Source organism: Entelurus aequoreus, linkage group LG24, assembly GCF_033978785.1.
Source record: "Entelurus aequoreus isolate RoL-2023_Sb linkage group LG24, RoL_Eaeq_v1.1, whole genome shotgun sequence".
NCBI lineage: Eukaryota > Metazoa > Chordata > Actinopteri > Syngnathiformes > Syngnathidae > Entelurus > Entelurus aequoreus.
The window spans coordinates 18,744,691-18,766,312 of record NC_084754.1 but is presented as its reverse complement, the minus strand read 5'-3'; the positions used below and the strand labels follow the sequence as shown (position 1 = coordinate 18,766,312).

Sequence of the window (21,622 nt, the reverse complement as noted above, 5' to 3'; positions counted from 1 at the left end):
AATATCTCTGTGTGGACGTTCAATAAAAACAAATATGCATGTTGTCTTGACAGAAATTACACACCATTTTGTCAATACTGGTTTTAAAGCCAGTACGCACCCAGCCATTAAACACACTGCTATGGTCTATAGCGCTCATCCAGTTTGGTATGATTCTCTTGGCACAAACTGATCTTTAAGCGCCTTAACCTGATTTGCCAGATCTTTCTGTTTATAATCACACAGGTCAAAGTGAATGTGTTTTATGAAGATGTGACCCAGATCTTAAAGGGAGTTTGTTAAGTATAAAATTATAAAACAGTCAATGCATGCCTGTTCAACACAATCCTTCTCATTAAAAAAAAACCTTGGCAAAATTATAAAATCCCCAGACATGGATGATGTTCATTTAGTCGTTTAATTTTGTAGAAAAAGCAGATAACAGTATTTTCTTGCTTAAAGAAACACTAAAATAAATCAAAAACATGTATTGTGGTAATAAGAAAGAGTTGCATTTTTAAGATCAAGCAGAGTGGAAAATTTGGAATCACTCAATTCTGAGGAAACAATTTAAAACCATGAAAAACACAATACAACGCACAACTAGTACTTTGTTGCACCAACTCTGGCTTTTATAACAGCCTGCAGTCACAAGTGACAAACAGTACTCTTCATCAATCTGGCTCCAACTTTCTCTGATTGCTCAGCTTTGCAGGTTGAAGACTTTTCATGGACCATTTTCTTCAATCTCCACCACAGATTTTCAATTGGATTGTCATCTGGACTATTTGCAGGCCATGACTTTACGTAACTTTCATCAAGGAAAGTTTTACAGTTTTTGCTGTATGGCAAGATGCATTATCATCTGGAAAAATAATTTCCATTGATGGAATAAGAAAAGTGTACAACATGTCAATGTAAACTTGTGCATTTCTGAAGATGTAACGACAGCCATCCGCCCATTGCCATTACCTGATATGCAGACTAATATAATCAATGACTGTGGAAATAGGCATGTTTTCTTCAGGCAGTCATCTTTGTAAATCTCATTGGAACGACACCAAACAAAAGTTCCAGAATCATCACCTTGCCCAGTGCAGAATCGCTATGCATCACTGAATATGACTTTCATTCAGTCATCCATAGTGCAAAATTATTTTTTTTTAGCCAATTACAACCTTGTTTTTTTTCTGTTTGGATGGTAATTACAGCTTTCGTTGAGCTTTTCTGTATTTGAAAGTTCACAATCATTATAAAAGACATGACGACGGATGTATTTTTTTCCAATGCATGTAAATAAGTGCGCTTACAATGGAGCTGATGGGGGTCACTCTATTATGCCTATAAAGCCCTTAAGAAACCTCCAAACACCTCCATTAAGGTTTTATATACATGATGTAGGTATATATGTAATCTAGTAACAAACACATTTATAATAACACTTAATTGGGACGGCGTGGCGAAGTTGGTAGAGTGGCTGTGTCAGCAATCGGAGTGTTGCTGGTTACTGGGGTTCAATCCCCACCTTCTACCATCCTAGTCACGTCCGTTGTGTCCTTGGGCAAGACACTTCACCCTTGCTCCTGATGGCTGCTGGTTAGCGCCTTGCATGGCAACTCCCGCCATCAGTGTGTGAATGTGTGTGTGAATGGGTGAATGTGGAAATACTGTCAAAGCGCTTTGAGTACCTTGAAGGTAGAAAAGCGCTATACAAGTATAACCCATTTATCATTTATTTATTTATAATATTTTCATATTTTGCTCATTTTAAGCAAACACGGTCCATTCATTTTAAAAACTCATCATGAAATAAAAACATTTTTCAACTCCATCACTGATGACTACTCACTGCAGACTTCACGAGAGCCGACAAAACATCACTTACTGTACAAGGTCTACTGTCGTTAGGATGCCGACTGCTGCGACGTTCATACGCTCCCATTTAGATGAAGAATGACTAATAATCCTCGCAAAGAAAAGGGGGGTGGAACCAAGCGTTTTTTCCTGTCGTTTTTGCCAATTCCGGGTCTAAATTAGCTGTCAAAGTGTACCAAATTGTCAGATTACATCATCATTCTTCTATCATCCAGGTGAGATGCATAATTTATGATGATATAGGCATATTTGGCGTGATGTAAACATTCGCAAACCGAAAAGACTGAAGGGGTTTGTGAATGCTGCAACTTCAGATGTGAAGTTGCAGCATATCATTCTAACTGCGTCCTAATTCACTTTTAAGTCTCAACCTATTTCAGTTTTTTGTTATAACTGTGTTGTAAATAATTGTAGAATCCCAACTACCAAGTTATTGAACTGTTACTGTGAAAGTCATGCAATTATAAGATAAGTAATTGCTGTGAATTTATTCAGCCTTTTAGCTTGTTTTATTAGTGATTGTGTAATGTTACTTCATATGTAATGTTCTATTGGCAGTTTTAATGTTTGCAACTACACCTGATTACAAAATAAAAACAAATCTATACTCCTGATATTTTTTAAACCACTACATGTAAAAATAAATTTTGAGGTCAAATTAATGTCAGTCTTTTGCTGTGAAACGGGGGTCAATGTTTTAACACTTTTATATCTATCTTTGATAAGATCTTGATGTCAGAACTTATTGATGCCATATTGATGTTAAATGCCCACTGGGTTCAAATTTTCCTATCAGAATTACTGTAAAATGTATCGATGTTTTTCGGAGCTGAAATAATTACGTATGCTTTTCTTTTCGGCCAATAGTCCTCTTTTCCAGCTGCACCCATGCCAGGGTAAACCAGTGTTGCAGCAACAATATGAGCGTTACTCCACTAAACATCTCTCTGGACACTCAGATTACCACCTCTAACCAGTGGGCTTTGACCAGCTGTCATCCAAATGGTGATACATATGACTCACACTTGCACACACATTCTGTCCCTCTACCATGTCTTAACTGACAGAAAAAATGGTAACTTCTTAACGTGATCTTCCAGTTCCAATTATGATGTCTGGATACAGAAGTGGTCGCCTCTGGACTCATGATTACCAGCCTCAGTTCTGGAGTAAATACCAAGTGTGGGAGTGGCTGCAGCAGGTCATGGACATAAACCAGATTGATGCCCCCAATATCCCGTTCCAAAATTTTGATATGGATGGCCACCAGCTCTGCAAAATGACCTACCAGGACTTTGTTCGTGCAGCAGGAAGTCTGGGACCCATTCTTTTCCACGGCCTAACACAGCTCAAGTGGAACGGTACGTCTACTCTGACTGTCTTTTAAGTGAAAGGAAAAAACGTGCAGAAGGAGAAAAGTCACAGAGCCAGTAAGGGGTGGTACTCTACAATAGCATACACAATAGAGACACAAGGAATAAGGACTTTTCAGGTAACCTTTGCGTGTCTCAACATGAACATTAAGTTCAATCAAGAATCAAACGAAAAGGCAATTGACATAAAGTAATGAAGTCATGAATCTCCTCGTAATGTTTTAGCTTCACGAACATCCGGTGTACTATCTGTCAACCGTTTTATCTACGCCCGCTATCAAAGACATTATAAACACATGAAATGACGCAATTAGGTGTACAACAGGTTTGAATGACAGGTCACAGTGCAAAGCAACAACAAAAACTGTAGTTCTCGCTCTCTCTCTCCCTATTGCATTCACAGTAGTACCTCAAATTATTTGGCTCTGTGATGGTGCTCCTTACTCAAAACACTTCTATCTCAAATCAACTTCTCCCATTGTAATTTATTTTAAATCAATTTAGTACTTGGCCCTCGCAAAACAGCACACTTTTATCATGTAACATGTCTTTTAAAAAGAAACACTAACTTTTATTGTATAAAGCTTGTATAAAAACATTATAATAGAGTTTAAAGGCCTACTGAAATGAGATTGTCTTATTTAAACGGGGATAGCAGATCCATTCTATGTGTCATACTTGATCATTTCGCAACAGGGGATCGAGAAAGTTTACGTTCACGCCGTGATCCCTGCAAGTAACCGCGCTGCTCTACTCCATGGCAACGCGGCGAAACAAAAAACTTTCAACTCGGGTACCCTCCCGTTCTGGCGTCCAGGGGCAGTCTGGGCGGAGATCTGGTAGCAACACTGCTGCCGGTCTCCAACCAAGAATACTGCAACTGAACGTTGAAGGGCTCACAGATGCCAAAACATCCGTCATCGAGCACATGGCCCACACCACCCAAGCCATGGTCATCCTCCTTCAGGAAACCCACCGCCCAACAGCGGACAAGCTAGCGATCACCAACTTCACGCTAGCTGGGTCAATCCTGAGCAAGAAGCATGGCCTTGCCACGTTTGTCCACAACGATCTGAGCTGGACCCTCGCCGATCGATCACCGGACAACTCCGAGATCGAGTGGCTGCGAGTGGACGTTGGCGACATCAAAATTGTCAACGTCTACAAACCACCACCCTCACAACTCACGCCAGTGTCACTGCCAGTGCTTGAACCACCGTGTGTATATGCTGGTGATTTCAACTGCCGGCATACACGGTGGGGATACAGTACCACCTCACCGAGCGGGGAAACTCTTTCTGACTGGGCAGAGCGCAACTCGCTCAACCTTCTCTACAACCCGAAGGGCCCAGCCAGCTTTCACTCCGCTCGGCATAACACTGACACGAACCCTGACCTGGCTTTCGTGAGTGTCGGTGTGGACACCCAGCTCCCCGACAGACGTGTTCTAGGAATGTTCCCCAGGTCGCAACACCGACCGTCGCTGATATCGGTGCCCGACCTCGTGACAACAGTTCCGAGCGGACCGATGAAGCGATGGAACTTCCGGAAGGCCAATTGGAAACTCTATCGCCTCCATACCAACAAGTCCACACGGTGTCTCCCACCACCAGACACACCCAACGTGGACGAGGCATACCAGGACTTCTGTAGGGCACTAACATCTGCGGCCAAAAAAGCCATCCCACGCGGCCGGCGTAAGAACTACAAACCATGCTGGGATGGCGAGTGCGAGACCCTCTACAGCGCCTTCCTCCGGGCTCCCTATGGCCCGGAGGCTAACAATTCAGCCACTGCCCTTCTTTCCACTCTTGGAAGGAAGAGGCACCAGCGCTGGAAAGAGGCAGTCCACTCCATCGACTTCTCGCACACTAGCCGTATCGCGTGGAGCACTTTGAACAACTTGACTGGTAGGTCTGAGCGCGCACCCCGAACATGCCCCGTTACCGCAAATGCTATTGCAGCACAGGTTGTGAAAAACGGGGCATATACCGGGATAAATCGAGATTTTTCCCGGGCGGTGCGCCAGGAAACTGCAGACCTCTGGAGGACAACAACATCTAGCGAGTGTAACATCTCCGGTGAGTTTTCACCGGAGGAGTTCACAGCTGCCCTCCAGTATACCAAACCAGGCAAGTCTGCTGGGCCTGACAACATCTGCCCAGAACTCGTGCTCCACGCTGCCCCTGCAATGAAGTCCTGGCTGAGAGTTTTCCTGTCTTCTTGCCTGCGCCAACTCCGGATCCCCAGGATTTGGAGAAGGGCCACTGTTGTCGCTATCCCCAAGCCGAACAAGCCAAAGGATGACGTAACGAGCTACAGACCAATCTCGTTGCTCTGCGTCCCCTTTAAAGTCCTCGAGCGCCTGATTCACGCCCGTGTCGAGCCCATCATAGACCCCCACCTCCCCCGGGAGCAGGCGGGTTTTCGACGTGGGAAGTCCACGGTGGATCAGGTCGCCCTCCTTACCCAGGACATCGAGGACTGCTTTGAGGCGAAAAAGAAGGCCGGTGCCGTCTTCATAGACCTGACTGCTGCCTATGACACAGTCTGGCACCGCGGCCTCACCTGCAAACTTCTCCGCCTGCTTCCAGACAGGCACATGGTCAAAATGATCATGGAGCTTGTCTGGAACCGCAGCTTTACTCTGACCACCAGTAACGGAGATAAAAGCAGGTTGCGGCGCCTGAAAAATGGCGTCCCCCAGGGATCTGTCCTGGCTCCCCTCCTGTATAACATCTATACATACGACCTGCCTGCCACAGTCTCACGGAGGTTCGCATACGCAGACGATCTCGCGCTGCTGCACTCCGACAGGGACTGGCAGGCCTTGGAGGGAACTCTAAGCCAGGACATGGAGACTTTAGTGGCTTACCTCCATAACTGGAGATTGAAGCTCAGCGAATCCAAGACGGTGACACAAGCTTTCCACCTATACAATTGGGAAGCGGATCGTGAGATCAGGTTCGAGGTGCGGAAGCCGGATGGGGCTTCCCTTACCCTATGCCGGCCTCGTCCTACACCTGAAGACCCTCGTCCTGACCCTAAATACCTTGGGGTCACCCTGGACAGGTCGCTCACTTTCCGTAAACACCTCTTGGCAACACGCAAGAAACTCAACACCCGCGTCTCACTGCTGAGACGGTTGGTCGGGTCCGGTTGGGGTGCCGGGGCAAGAACTCTGCGAACAGCAGCACTTGCCCTGGTCTACTCAACTGCTGAGTACTGCGCACCTGTCTGGGCGCGCAGTGCTCACTCTAAACAACTTGATGTCCCGATCAACGAAGCCTTGCGTGTTATCACTGGATGCCTGCGCCCCACCCCTGTGGAGCTACTGCCCATCTTAGCAGGCATCCAACCCGCTGAGCTTCGTCGCCAAGGTGCTGTAGCAACTCTGGCGGGCCGGGCAAACATGGATGAGAACCACCTGCTCCATGAAAGGCTCACACTCTCCTCAGAGCCAACGCCCCGCCTCCCCTCCAGAGACCCACTGGTACCAGCCGCCCTGAAGCTCCTGCAGCAATGCAGTGACAACAACATCAGGGCGGCTCACTGGGCGAATCACAAATGGAGCACGGACCTGGAGCATACCATCTCCTCCAGACTCCGTGACTTCATACCTGACACCGGCTCAATACCAGGCCTCTCACTTCCACGAGTGGCCTGGGTGAGGCTTAACCGCCTCCGAACTGGTGTCGGTCGCTTTCGCTCAAACATGTTCCAGTGGGGCTTAGCACCTAACGCGACGTGTGAGTGTGGCGCGGAGGAGCAGACTGCCGACCACGTGATCCTGCGTTGCCCGATTTATCGTGCTCCTAATGGTTTGCGTGGCCTGGCGGACCTGGATGAATGCTCGGTGACCTGGCTCACTTCTGTGTGTCCTGACATATGAACGGGAGGGCCCCCCGGGCCTGGGGTGGTAAAAGGCATAGACCCTCGGCCTCAGGTCCGGGTGCCGGAAAACAGCTGCCCATACGATGAAGATTTCGCAACATCGCCATATTTTTGCTGAAAGGACTTAGTAGAGAACATCGACGATAAAGTTGGCAACTTTTGGTCACTGATAAAAAAGCCTTGCCTGTACCAGAAGTAGCGTGACGTCACAGGTTGTGGAGCTCCTCACATCTGCACATTGTTTACAATCATGGCCACAAGCAGCGAGAGCGATTCGGACCGAGAAAGCGACGATTTCCCCATTAATTTAAGCGAGGATGAAAGATTTGTGGATGAGGAAAGTGAGAGTGAAGGACTAGAGGGCAGTGGAAGCGATTCAGATAGGGAAGATGCTGTGAGAGGCGGGTGGGACCTGATATTCAGCTGGGAATGACTAAAACAGTAAATAAACACAAGACATATATATACTCTATTAGCCACGACACAACCAGTCTTATATTTAATATGCCACAAATTGATACCGCATAACAAACACCTCCCCCCTCCCGTCCATATAACCCGCCAATACAAATGAAACACAAGCACAACACACTCAATCCCACAGCCCAAAGTACCGTTCACCTCCCCAAAGTTCATACAGCACATATATTTCCCCAAAGTTACGTACGTGACATGCACATAGCGGCACGCACGTACGGGCAAGCGATCAAATGTTTGGAAGCCGCAGCTGCGTACTCACGGTACCGCGTATCCAACTCAAAGTCCTCCTGGTAAGAGTCTCTGTTGTCCCATCTCCACAAGCATGCGTATCCAACTCAAAGTCCTCCTGATAAGAGTCTCTGTTCTCCCAGTTCTCCACAGGCCACTGGTAAAGCTTGACTGTCATCGTTCGGGAATATAAACAAGGAAACACCGGCTACGACGTAGCCGCTACGTGTTTGTGTTGCTGCAGCCGGCCGCTAATACACCGCTTTCCAGCTACAGCTGTCTTCTTTGCTATCTCCATTGTTCATTAAACAAATTGCAAAAGATTCACCAACACAGATGTCCTGAATACTGTGGAATTTTGCGATGAAAACAGACGACTTAATAGCTGGCCACAATGCTGTCCCAAAATGTCCGCTACAATCCGTGACGTCACGCGCAAACGTCATCATACCGAGACGTTTTCAGCAGGATATTTCACGAGAAATTTAAAATTGCACTTTACTAATCTAACCCGGCCGTATTGGCATGTGTTGCAATGTTAAGATTTCATCATTGATATATAAACTATCAGACTGCGTGGTCGGTAGTAGTGGGTTTCAGTAGGCCTTCAATACCAACAACTACAGTAGTTTTTGAAGTGATGCAATAGTAATGATAATCTACAGTATTTATCTTGAAAAGTGGACTTCTATGGTATCTTTTTCCACCTGCTTCTCCATCTTAATATTTTTTATGGATAAATGGCCTCTATTTAGATATTATTATTACATTCTTGGCTGCCTTTAGACTCATTCTGCTACAGTATGGCACAGACAAGCAGTGACATGCTTGAATTTCTTTGCCAAGCTGGTGACACGCTTGGTCAAGGATTTGATGATATCTTGTTTTCAATTCAAAGAATATCATACACTTCTTCTCATCGCTGTCCTTCACACTCACTTTCTTCCCTTCCTTCCCATGGTTGGAAAACAAAGTTATGTCTATCTTAAACTATAAGCTAATGCTATTGAGTAAGACCAGATGTTTTGGAATGATTTTCACTGTTGCATTTTGAATTGCATTTGATGCTTGTAACTCAAATGTTTGCTTGCAATTTTAAGCACAACAATTAGCCCAAAATGTGCTCTTATCTCAACACACTCTTAAGTTGGGGCACTGTTAAGTTCAGGTACCACTATACATACGACTGATATAAATATGTCAGTATATTAACCATTAAAGATATACAGAGGTTTGTAGCAAGTATAAAGTCTTAAAGGGGAACTGCACTTTTTTGGAATTTTGCCTATCGTTCACAATCATTATGAGAGACAAGAACACACATGTTAAAGATGAGAAAAACACTTGAAACATGCGGCTCATAGGAGTCACTATTATAGTCTCGAAAGCCCTCTAAAACAACTTCAAAACCCTCCATCAACACTGCAAGTATATTTATAATGTAGTAACAGACGCATTCAAAACAATATATAATATTGGTAACACTTTAGTATGGGGAACATATTCACCATTAATTAGTTGCTTATTAAAGTAGCAAAGACTTAATTTAGAGTTATTTGGACACTAGGGGAACATATAAGGGTTAGGGTTACTTATAAGCAATATTTCTGAGGTTATTGAGGGAAGACTCTTAGTTAATGGCTTACTGGTTGTTTAATAAGGCCATGCAGAATAATCCATTAATAAGTACTTAATAATGACTAATTAACAGAGGTGGGTAGTAACGCGCTACATTTACTCCGTTACATCTACTTGAGTAACTTTTGGGATAAATTGTACTTCTAAGAGTAGTTTTAATGCAACATACTTTTACTTTTACTTGAGTATATTTTTAGAGAAGAAACGCTACTTTTACTCCGCTCCATTTATCTACATTCAGCTCGCTACTCGCTACTGATTTTTATCGATCTGTTAATGCACGCTTTGTTTTTTTTGGTTTGTCAGACAGACCTTCAAAGTAGGATCTATCGCATGCATGCGTTACACCAATCAAATACAGTCACTGGTGACGTTTGACTCCGTTTCACCAATCAAACAGAGCCAGGCGGTCACATGATTAACAACCTTAAGCTTACATGAACTCAACAAAGCACATTGCGGTAAGTAACGTTAGTAGATATTTTGGATGTCACCATAGGCTGATGTTAGCTTCCCTGCTATGAATCACTGTCAAATGTACATCGTGTGGGGACATGTATTATTGTACTACAGCCTCATAGACACACACACACACACACACACACACACACACACACACACACACACACACACACACACACACACACACACACACGCATGCATAGAAACACCAATCAGTGTGTTCCCAGATGCAGCCCACACCTATCAGTTTATGGTTTGCGTAAAGGCTAACTTTTTATTTTCCTTTGTAATCTCTGCCTACTGAGCCTATGGTGCTGTTAAGTTATTGTGACTCAATTTGCCTTAATTTTTTTCATGTTAATGTATTATTATTTAATATATATTATTGTTTGCTCTTGAACGCATCATAATTATCCCCTCAACTCCCCCCAAAATGGATTACCCCGCTGGAATAAAAAAGAAAAGATAACATACATCCATAAACGCGGATGCATATGAAAAAGTACAATATATTCATCTGTACAGAAACCTATTTATTTATTTATATCTGCACCTTATTGCTTTTTTATCCTGCACTACCATGAGCTAAGGCAACAAATTGTTGTTCGTACTGTAAAGTTCAAATTTGAATGACAATAAAAAGGAAGTCAAAGTCTAAGTCCAAGTTTTAGTTGCTTAAGAGATATTCCTGGCTCTGAATTTGCTCATTGCTATTTTTATGTTTGTGTGCATTATTTGTTGCCGTCATCATTAAACGAACAGGTTACTCATCAGTTACTCAGTACTTGAGTAGTTTTTTCACAACATACTTTTTACTTTTACTCAAATAAATATTTGGGTGACTACTCCTTACTTTTACTTGAGTAATACATCTCTAAAGTAACAATACTCTTACTTGAGTACAATTTCTGGCTACTCTACCCACCTCTGCTAATTAAGAGCCAATATGTTACAATTTTTATTTATTTATAAATGGTTGATTTATATAGGCTAGTAAGGTAAAGTTTTGTACCGGACAAGTTTCGGCTATCTTGCTTCTGCAGCCTTCATCAGAGGTGTCACGTGATGTTAGCGTGACCCCGGCGCACACCAGGGGACACCGCCAACAATCCATATAACACGTCACAGATGACGTCACGCTAACATCACGTGACACCTCTGATGAAGGCTGCAGAAGCAAGATAGCCGAAACTTGTCAGGTACAAAACTTTACCTTACTAGCCTATATAAATCAACCATTTATAAATACACATTAGTAGGCTAAATGAACCTCTTCAACAGATGTTACTAATTTGCATGTTAATAAGCAACTAATTAATGGTGAATATGTGTTCCCCATACTAAAGTGTTACCATAATATTTACTGTATTTTGATCATTTTATTAAACACAAAGACTGATTTCTTTGGTGCATTGATTTATCTTTCCATAGCAGCGCACATCCAACTTCTGGCAACAAATGTGTGTTCTTACTTACGGAAACTAACGTGTGTATGTGTTCTGATCATGGCAGAGGTGGTAACAAACAAGAAAGACAAATAGAGATTTACAGCCTTATATTTTTGACGATGAACATACTGAGGATGAGCTACTGCTCATGGAAGCGAGCACGAAGGAAGGGTGAGATGTTGGAGCAGATGGAAGCAGAGAGTGAGATGAAAGTGCTTTTTACACTATAAATGTGGAACTTGGAGCCAAGCTATTTTGATATAAATGGATTGCTTACCCAAATTCAATGGGAAGAAAACATACCCGGCCAGCTGGACCAAAACAAACATCGAGTAAGCCATTATATATATATCGATGAATGAATGAATGAATGAATGATCTTTGTTGTCATTGTGCAAGTACAGGTACAGGTCCAACGAAATTTAGATTGCTTCCCTGAGGTGCTTGGCATTTTTTTTAAAAAAGAAGAAACCACACAATATACAAAAACAACACAATATACACAATATGCAATATACAATGTGGCCTAAGACCACTCTAAGAGGCAATGTAAAAGAAAACGAGACAGTAAAAAGTATAAAGTGACTAGAGAGGAGTAATGCTGAATCCCAGTGTGCTAAGGGGGTGGGAGTCAGCATTTCCTACCTCCTTTTTATTGTGGATTAATTGTGTGAATAAATATGATAAATATTGTCCAGTTGGCATGTAATCGCTGATTGCACAGTCCCGGATCGTGATTGACCGGTGGCTTCCTCATGTTGCACGTGAGGGAGTTTTTTGTTTTTTTTTACAATTTAGCTGCGTTTAGTGCAGTTATGGCCCGGGGGTAGAAACTGTTCCTGAGTCTATTTGTGCGGGTTCGCATGGTTCTGAAACGTCTGCCGGAAGGCAGCCGATCGAATTGGCTGTTGCCGGGGTGGGACGAGTCCTTGAGTATGTTGGCTGCCTTCTTCAGGCAGCGGGAGTTATACAGTTCTTCCAGTTCTTCCAATGATAATTGCAGCAGGTCATGCGTGTTATTACAACTACAGTACATTCGCTGTCTAGCTAGCTCTGTACAAACAAAACATGAATTGTGAGCTAATACTTTACAGATACTGTAATGTGATTTTTTACGATTTTCAGTCAGTACAGATTGATGTTCTATCATTGTGTTGTGCATTACAAACTAAAACACATAAGCTAGCTTATCTCTTTCTGTAGTTAGCTTTTACAGCTAATCCTGAGGCATGCCGATGTGTTTTCTCTTACAATAACAATGTTGCTACAGTTTGTTTATTATACAGGTTACGGAACGTAAATTAAGTATTGTTGATGGTTTTTGAACACATTTTTAAAGTGATTCAGAGGTAGAATTGATGGTTTCTATTAGATGCATTGCTAGCCACCAAGAACAACCCGATTTTTACATGTTAGACAGCGAAAAAAAGAAAACCTTTTGTCTTCTTGTCTCTCATAATGATTGTGAAGGATAGGCAAAATTCCCAAAAAAGTGCCGTTTCCCTTTAAGGGCTTTTATAAGCATAATAGAGCGACTTCCATAGGCTCCATTGTAAGCAGATTTTTGATCGCATTTATTTGAAATTTAGAATGAAACAAAAAAAGAAAAACATATGTTTTCTTGTCTTACAAAAGGCTTGTGAATGATAGGCAAAATTCCCAAAAAGTGAAGTTCCCATTTAAAATAAAAACTCAAACTGTGATGTTTTTATTCTATGCTTTCTCTCACTACCTTGCAGGGGACCATGCAGAAATAAATCAACCAGAACTAAAACCAGAGTGTAAGAAAAATCAAATTGTCTCGTCTGGATACAAATTGTAATATTCTAACAATTATTTTATCCAATGTTTGTTTTTGTTTTTTACAGTAGACATTCCCTATGCATTTTCAGATGTCAGCTCTCCGCAAATAGGTACAGTAAAAGTACACATCTGATCTTTGATTCTATCTTTTTTTTAAAATTCAAAATACATGATGAAAGTGTTGCCTTTACCTCTGTTTGATATAGAAGTCTTTGACTCCTTGATACCCCCTCATGTCTCACCCTCGCTTTCCAGCCCTGGTAAGAGTAAATAAATGAATGTACAAATGACGTATGAATATTTTTACATGTCACATTTGTAAGGGGAAAAAAATCCAATGATGTATAATATCTGTTTCTTAGAAATCCAAGTGTCTTACAATCGTCCACAGCAAGTCAAAAAACACAGTAAGTACAATAAAAAAACTTAAAACCTCCATTTGGACTGCAGTCTTGGGACACAAATCTTGAACATTTATTTTTTTTTATTTTTTTTATAACGTCCTGCCCAGCTTCTCGGGCAAATCATATAGTAGATGTAGATGCCCATATCGGCTGTTCAGATTTACTTTACAAAAGAGAAATGTAGGATACTTCTCTAGTTGCCTTATTTGTATTTGACCCTTATTAAATGCATTTATATTATCATTTGGTGCAGCCGGGCCGGAGCAGGAGGGGATAGAAAGAGAAAAAAAGGAAGACAGAGGGGGGAATTGTGGGGACAAGAGGGGGATTAGACAGAGAGACAAAAACAACAACAGCAAAAACAACAACAACAACAACAACAGAGCAACATCAGCAAATACTACATGTACAAATATGATGGTAAAAGTAATAGCAAATAAGCAGTTAGTGGAAAAAAATAAAAAATAATTCAGAAATGACAATGAGCATTATTACATTAAAAATGAAGCAATGTGAATACCAATAGAAATAGCGCTATTGATAATAAACAATACCAATACTTTACCTTTATTATCAACAATACAATTGTTCGAATGCAACAATACATATACGTAATGATAGCTTGAGATATGAAAGAATGCAGAAAAATGGAGGGGAAGAGAGAGAAGCAACCTACATTAACCTTGTAGATTGTTATAGTAACAATAGGTTAAGCTTTGTCAGTGTGCCATGTGTTATACCCAGTTTACCCCCCCACCACCACCAAAAGAACCCACCACCTCAACCCAAACCCGCACAAACACACCACCGCCCAAACAACCGAGACACAGCATCCAGACCACATCCAGTCACCAACAGAGACCCCACAGAGCAAGGTCAGGCCACACGAGCACGGACCCCACCCAACAGGAAGCGAGACCCGCGTGACGCCACACACAATTAAATAATAAGATTAAACAAAAATAATAATAATAATTAAAATAAAAAATTTAAATAAAATAAAAATACAAATCTTGAACATTTCAAGAATCAGGAGTATATAAACCTTTTAGTTTACCCATTTTGTCAATGTTTTGGGTTACCATAATGTTGTTGTTTTTTTTTGTTTTTTGAAAGATTTATTTAGGATTTTCCATTTTTACAACACATATACGGCAGTATACATTGAAATGTTGGCAATGCAAATGTCCACAAAACACCACAAACAACAGGGGGAAGGAGACAACAAGAAGAGACATTTCAATAAGACTAAACTTAACAGTCAGTGGAGGAAAAAAAAGTATATATATGCATACATACCTACACACACACCCACCTACACAAATACAGTAAAGCGTTATGAAAACATAAAAACAAGGATACGCATATATGTATACAAACATACACACACACACATACATGAAGCCCCTCCCCCCCAAAAAATGAAAACATTTTTAAAAGAGAACCCTACTAAGGTAATAATACAATGAAATTAGTGTGCGTCGCTACTATACCTTGGAATGTATAATGTTTAGCAAGTAAACTGAGAATTTTAAGTTGATCAATGGTATGCGCCTTAACAATAGCAGCAGCATCCAGGCTCAAGGAATCAACATGTTCCTGAAATGAATGCCAAATTTTGGTGAACTTTGCATCAGAGCCCCGAAGACAGTACCTTATCTTTCCCAACCTCTATCATAACGTTTTTTAACAATTCTGCGCTGCCAACTTTGTGGGGACAGGTTTTTCCTTTTCAGCATGGCATTGGCCCACTGAACAAAGCAAGGTGCTTAAAAGCATACATACAGTCGTCCCTCGTCTACCGCGGCCAATTAGTTCCAGGCCTGACCAAAATAAACAAATATTCACAAAATATGAATATTGTAAATAAACAACATATTTTCATCGTTGGAGCTTTAAAAAACTGTTTACGTCTTACAACCTTCTAAATATGTTTTTTTTTCAACATTATAAAATCTCGCTAAACATGAAATAACTCCCATATAGTCAACTTTTTGTTTCACCCAATGTAGTAGCCTTGATTGTGTTCTACAGTGGATACTCACCGGTAGCACGAAGGATCCTCCAAGCGTCATTGCTATGGCTGTCACCGGGCCACTACAAGACTAACCTAAACAAGTAAACAGTGAAAATATTTTTTAGTAAATCAAGACCACAAAATAAAACAAATTATATCAGGAGGCGTTTCCTGAAGTCTTTCTGATGCCGGTTTACTACAACAGTAGAATAAAATGCTGAAATGTTGGTTTATAGTTATAGTGTACCACCCCAAGATTTAAAGTACCAGTAGAGTGGAAAAACAACTTGACTTTTTTAGGCTTATTTGTGTTTCATTGTATCCATTAAACCATATTCAATTGTGTTTACAATCCGCAAAGTATGTGAAAACACAGGTTGAACATCAGAAAATGCCACAAATTCAGTCAGCCATTTTGAATATTGCGCTCTGAATACCTTTGGCTATTTTCGGAGATTGACATCGCAGTAGTAACGTTTCTGCACTCTGACAATGTTATAAGATCATCCATACTCGAAATATGCAAACATTTGAAAGAGATGTGGTTTTTTTCGTTCACAATCCTTATATTAGACAAGAACACATATGGTTGGCTTTTTTTATGCATTCGGAATCGTAAATAAAAAGCCAACAATTGATTCAACAGTTTGAGGGTCCTCTGTTGTGCTCATTATATGCTCTCTAAAAACTTCAAAAAACTGACAACAATATTCAATTTACAGGCCTGAAAATTAACCAAATATGAGCAATATTGTTATTATAAGCGCCAATGCAGACAGACAATCTAAAGACTGTTAGTTCTGAACCAATTGTACTTTTGGAGTATTTACGGATGTAAACAGAGGTCACAGAACCTGAAGTATTTTACCTTAGGGTGCGTGGCTGTAGGCTAGAGTTGCCAAATGGGAAATGTTTTCTAAGTTCTTTGCATGCATGTTATAGAATTGTACATTACATTCTCAATGATGATAATGTACGAAAATTGATCTACTAAAAAACAAATAATTCTGCGGTACAGTACATGGGACACAAAAGTGTCAAAAATACATCCAAAAGAGGATGGTAAGTGACAATACATCTAGATGTAAAACATAGTGTAGAAATGCACCCGATTTTAAGAAATGTAGTCTGGATTTTCAAAATTGTCTTTCGGGGCGTGGCAGCACTTCATGCCGATAGAAATGTTATTTTCTTCTCAAAGGGTGCTCACATGCATGAAAATAAGACAAATACTGCACTGGCCTTAATTAATCACTTAATTAAGGCCAAAAACACATTAAGAAAAGCTTTTGTAGAAATGTAGAAAGAAACATGAGTACATGAGTTTTGTGTGGAACAACCCAAAAAACCTGACCTCAACCCCATTAAACACATTTGACAAGAAACATACAGCGGTTGTTAGCCAGACCCAATCTCAAATCTAACATCAGTTACTTCTGATTAATTCATGAAACAAACACGTGTCCTAATACTTTTTGTCCTTTTAGTGTATTTTTTTTTACCTTTTTATATATTTTTTACAATAAATAATATACATACAATATGTACTTTTACAATACTCTTTTGCTATACTCTGCAGATCCAAGGGGGACCCACTTATGGGAATTTATCAGAGACATTCTACTGTACCCTGAACGCAACCCAGGCCTGATCAAGTGGGAGGAAAGGAAGGAAGGGGTGTTTCGCTTCCTAAAATCCGAGGAAGTGGCACAGTTGTGGGGCAAGAAGAAAAACAACAGTAGCATGACGTACGAGAAGCTGAGCAGAGCAATGAGGTATGACAACACTGCTAACGTGATAAATAAAAAAATAAGAATCTGTGGGTTTTAAGGAGTTGGGTTGTAGTGAGTTATTACACTCAGTGGTTGTATAATTTACGTTGAAGGGGAGAACTGCGCATGGCGACTCCGAAGACTGTTTTATTATTCTCCACAGCTGAGTCAGCAGAAATATAGATACCAATTTATCGTTGTTGTAAAAGTGACTAATCTATATTTTTATTTGTTTGTACTGCTTTTAATCCTTATCTATACACTAATGTAAATTCCAATAAAATAATTGGACCCAATGAATATGCTCCCTTTAATGAAGCCTTTTTCCTGCAAATTGTATTTGACCTATTGGTAATATTTTGCAGATTTACATTCCAATGAGCTAGTCATCATAGGCGTAGATGCTAACTAACTCTAGCATTGCGTTAGAACGTTGAGCTGGTCTATCAACATTTTGCCATGACTGATCAACCCTCAGTGTACTACCCAATGGTAGTATGGTATTATATACTCCACACTGCAGCTTCAACTTCCAAAATTACAAGTGAAAGTAAATCAAGCCACTATCCCCTTAGATTCTCAATGCCTTTCCCTGATGGTCTCTTATCACCTCTTATCATCACTTTATTATTTAACATGTTTTTGTGTGGAAACATGTGAACTGGCAAGGCAGTTTGTAGTATAATATTTGCATGATGAATGGTAAACTGATAAACACATCACAAAAACTAAATCCTAAAAAAGATCAAATATGTGAACCGTCTATTTTATTATACATACATGTTCTATGTTAGACAAATTTACTGACTGAACCACTGAAAACCAGAAAATTCAAAGACCAGAAATATGCCACAATGGATCTATGAATATTCTCATTAAAGTTAAAGTACCAATGATTGTCACACACACATTCATCCAGGTCATTGTATTCTCAGGTCATTGATTTGAACTGATCTCGACTGGACTGTTGAGATTGTCTTAGAAGCAGGCTTCATTTGGTCATGCTAAGAGACTTAGATGGAACAGTTCTTGTCTAAGAGGCTAAATACTTGCATCCTACACCAGGTCCTCGGACTAAAGCTGTCCTATCTAAGGGTATGAGCATTACCTAATGACGCCTGCTCAGATGTCTTCTAAAATAATATAAAAATTATAGTTGCAATCGATTCAATGCCCTAAGTTTACCATAATAATTTTAATTTGTCAAAAAGGTTGTCTTTGCCAATAACTAGTGTCAATTATATATTTTTTTCATCCATCATTTTTGCTGCTGTTTTGTTTTTATATTAATAAGTACAAGTAGTAAATACGTAACAGCCACCGCAGGAGACATTGCAAAAATGCATTGCTGAGTCTAATGTAATTATATGTAAGTGCTTAAAAGGGAACTGCACTTTTTTGGAATTTTGCCTATCGTTCACAATCATTATAAAAGACATGACGACAAATTGATTTTTTTTTTTGGTGCATTTTAAATATTAAATAAACGTAAATAAACCTCTGCTTACAGTGAAGCCATGGGAGCTCCCCTATTACACCTAAAAAACCTGATAAATAACCATTCAAAAAAGGACAAAAATTCTCAATTTACTTTTTGCGACTCAAATTGAGTATGAGTGATATTGTTATTATAAGTGCTAATGCAGACAAACGAGTTATAGCGGTGACATGATCACTTCCTGTGTGCCGATGTTTACATCATCAAGTGGTCTGCTGTTTCCGCGCTTCCCTGCTCCCCTGCTCCCTGTAAGTTTATTGTAGATCATAAATCATGACTCTCACCTGAGAAGTAGATGGCTGTGAATATAATCCGACAAGGTGGAACACTTTGGCAGCCATTTAGGACCTGGAACTAGCGAAAACAACACGAAAAGTTCTTGTTCCCCTATGCCCCCACCCCGTTCCTTTGCAAGGATTATGATACATTTTTCATCTAAATGGGAATATATGAATGTCCCAGCAGTCGGCATCCTAATGACAGCAGACCTTGTACAGTAAGTGATGTTTTATCGTGTCTGTTGGCTCTCATAAAATCTTCAGTGAGCAGAAATCAGTGATGAAGAAAAAAAGCAAACGTTGTGATGCGTTTTTAAAATTAATGTGCCGCATATGCCTAAAATGATCAAAATATGTAAATATTCAATTATATATATATATATATATATATATATATATATATATATATATATATATATATATATATATATATATATACTATTGTTTTTTTAGGGCTTTAAAGGTAGAATTGAATGGCTCCCATAGGCTCCATTGTAAGCATACTTTCGATTGAATTTATTTACTATTTCGAATGCATTAAAAAAATCCATCTGTTGTCATGTCTTTGATAATGATTGTGATCGATAGGCAAAATTCCAAAAAAAGTGCAGTTCCATTTTAAACCAGTAATATACTTCATTAAATATGCAAAATAGTATGCCCAAACAGTAAGACGTTTTGACACACCAAAGTCTTATGTTTTCTTTTTGTTGGTACATTACTTCACTTTTAAGAAATACATTAGATTTGAGTTTACCTATAAATATGTATCGTATGTGTGTATTTCAGTGATTTCTAATGCATGTCTGTCCATACATCCAAAAAATATAAATTTACAGGTAATACTGTTTTTATTGGCTTAACTAAAATACCACGTACATGCATAACTCAACTGATTAAACTTCAATCAAGAGACTGTTGCAATGAACTATAGGTAATGTTACAATTGCTGTCATGTTTTTTCCATTAGTAAGTGTATAATTCTTCTCTGACAGATATTATTACAAGAGGGAAATCCTAGAACGAGTAGACGGACGCAGATTGGTCTACAAATTTGGTAGGAATGCCAGAGGCTGGAGAGAGTCAGAGAAATAACACTGTCCTTGTATCATTTGTCGTCTTTCTTCTGTATAGTAATGAATACTGTTATTACAATGTAATGTAGCATTAGCTTGACAGATGAGAGCTATTTGAAACCTTTGACTTTAACTTGACACTTCAGTGAAAGCTATGTTTACACAAAGTAACCTAACAATAAAACACCAGTAGCATGACTGCAGATCAGATAATCCCGAATAAAGGTTGGATGCCAAATATGGGAAGGATGACGATCACAGTATCAAAGTGAAACACGAATAACATCAAACAAGCACTATGCAGCTATGAAATACAAGCAACTTGCGATTAACTTGTAATATGTATCTCTGTATTGTCATACTTTGTTCCTCGTATGTGAATGTGTTTTTTAAAATAAACAATCTTTTTTTTAGTCTTGGTACAAAGTTTTTTTTGTCTGTATGCAACAACATGCCATTAATTGGAATATTGTGGATGAATATACATGACTGAATGACTGGAATTTAAAAGAAGCTAATACAGTTGATATTAAATCTTATATCGTTTACCATTGCCACCGTGGTAAATTATGGGTTATAGTTGTATAGCGCTTTTCTACCTTCAAGGTACTCAAAGCGCGTTGACACTATTTCCACATTCACCCTTTCAAACACATTCAGACACTGATGGCAGGAGTTGCCATGCAAGGCACTAACCACGACCCATCAGGAGCAAGGGTGAAGTGTCTTGCTCAAGGACACAACGGATGTGACTAGGTTGGTAGAAGCTGGGGATCGAACCAGGAACCCTCAGCTTGCTGGCACGGCCACTCTCCCAACAGCGCCATGGTGCTACATGGTGCTTTCAGCAGGATCTACATAAATAAAAACCCAACAAGATCAAATCAGAGTGAATAACAGAAGCCAATTGTGGTTTTGTGCTCATATGCAAATACAGAGCCTAATCTTAACTTGGTTTTACATGGCTATCGCAAACTTTGTTTGCATAGTAGGATTATGATTGACACCTCATATTATCAATTGTTTCCATTTGCTCCTCACTGCTGTGTTCTAACTGTGTGACTTTTGTTGCTTTGGCCTTAGTGTCATCCTTCACAATTAATTAAAACAGTCCCAGTGGAAAGAAATCACTAAAATTACAAACTAATTAACCAAAGCTTGTTAAATAGCGCAGTTGACTGAATTACTGAACAAGTTGCAGTCAAACAATGTTATATAAGTGGATGCATTCAGGATCAATGATTTCAAACAGACTGATTATACAGTTATGCCGGTTTCTTGATTGAGATGGCTAATTACATTATAGTTTCATAAAACAGAAAAAAACACTCTATAAGACCGATACACATCTCATCCCATTCTCTCAATCATGTGCCTTTGATTTTATATTTTGCTTA

The 21,622-nt window shown here is 40.0% G+C and overlaps 1 protein-coding gene across 1 annotated transcript in view; it reads left to right on the top strand.

Annotated features, from left to right (window-relative positions):
* LOC133641948 (ETS homologous factor-like) overlaps positions 1-20,619 on the top strand; it is a 21,111-nt gene extending 492 nt beyond the window's left edge. Inside the window, exons 2-9 of the mRNA XM_062036095.1 lie at positions 2,722-2,859; positions 2,955-3,215; positions 13,117-13,158; positions 13,246-13,290; positions 13,387-13,440; positions 13,543-13,587; positions 17,181-17,376; positions 20,145-20,619. Coding sequence (XP_061892079.1) covers positions 2,775-2,859; positions 2,955-3,215; positions 13,117-13,158; positions 13,246-13,290; positions 13,387-13,440; positions 13,543-13,587; positions 17,181-17,376; positions 20,145-20,244 — 828 coding nt within the window. The 5' untranslated portion in view covers positions 2,722-2,774 and the 3' untranslated portion in view covers positions 20,245-20,619. The remainder of the gene's footprint in view (positions 1-2,721; positions 2,860-2,954; positions 3,216-13,116; positions 13,159-13,245; positions 13,291-13,386; positions 13,441-13,542; positions 13,588-17,180; positions 17,377-20,144) is intronic.
* Positions 20,620-21,622: the final 1,003 nt, after the last annotated feature.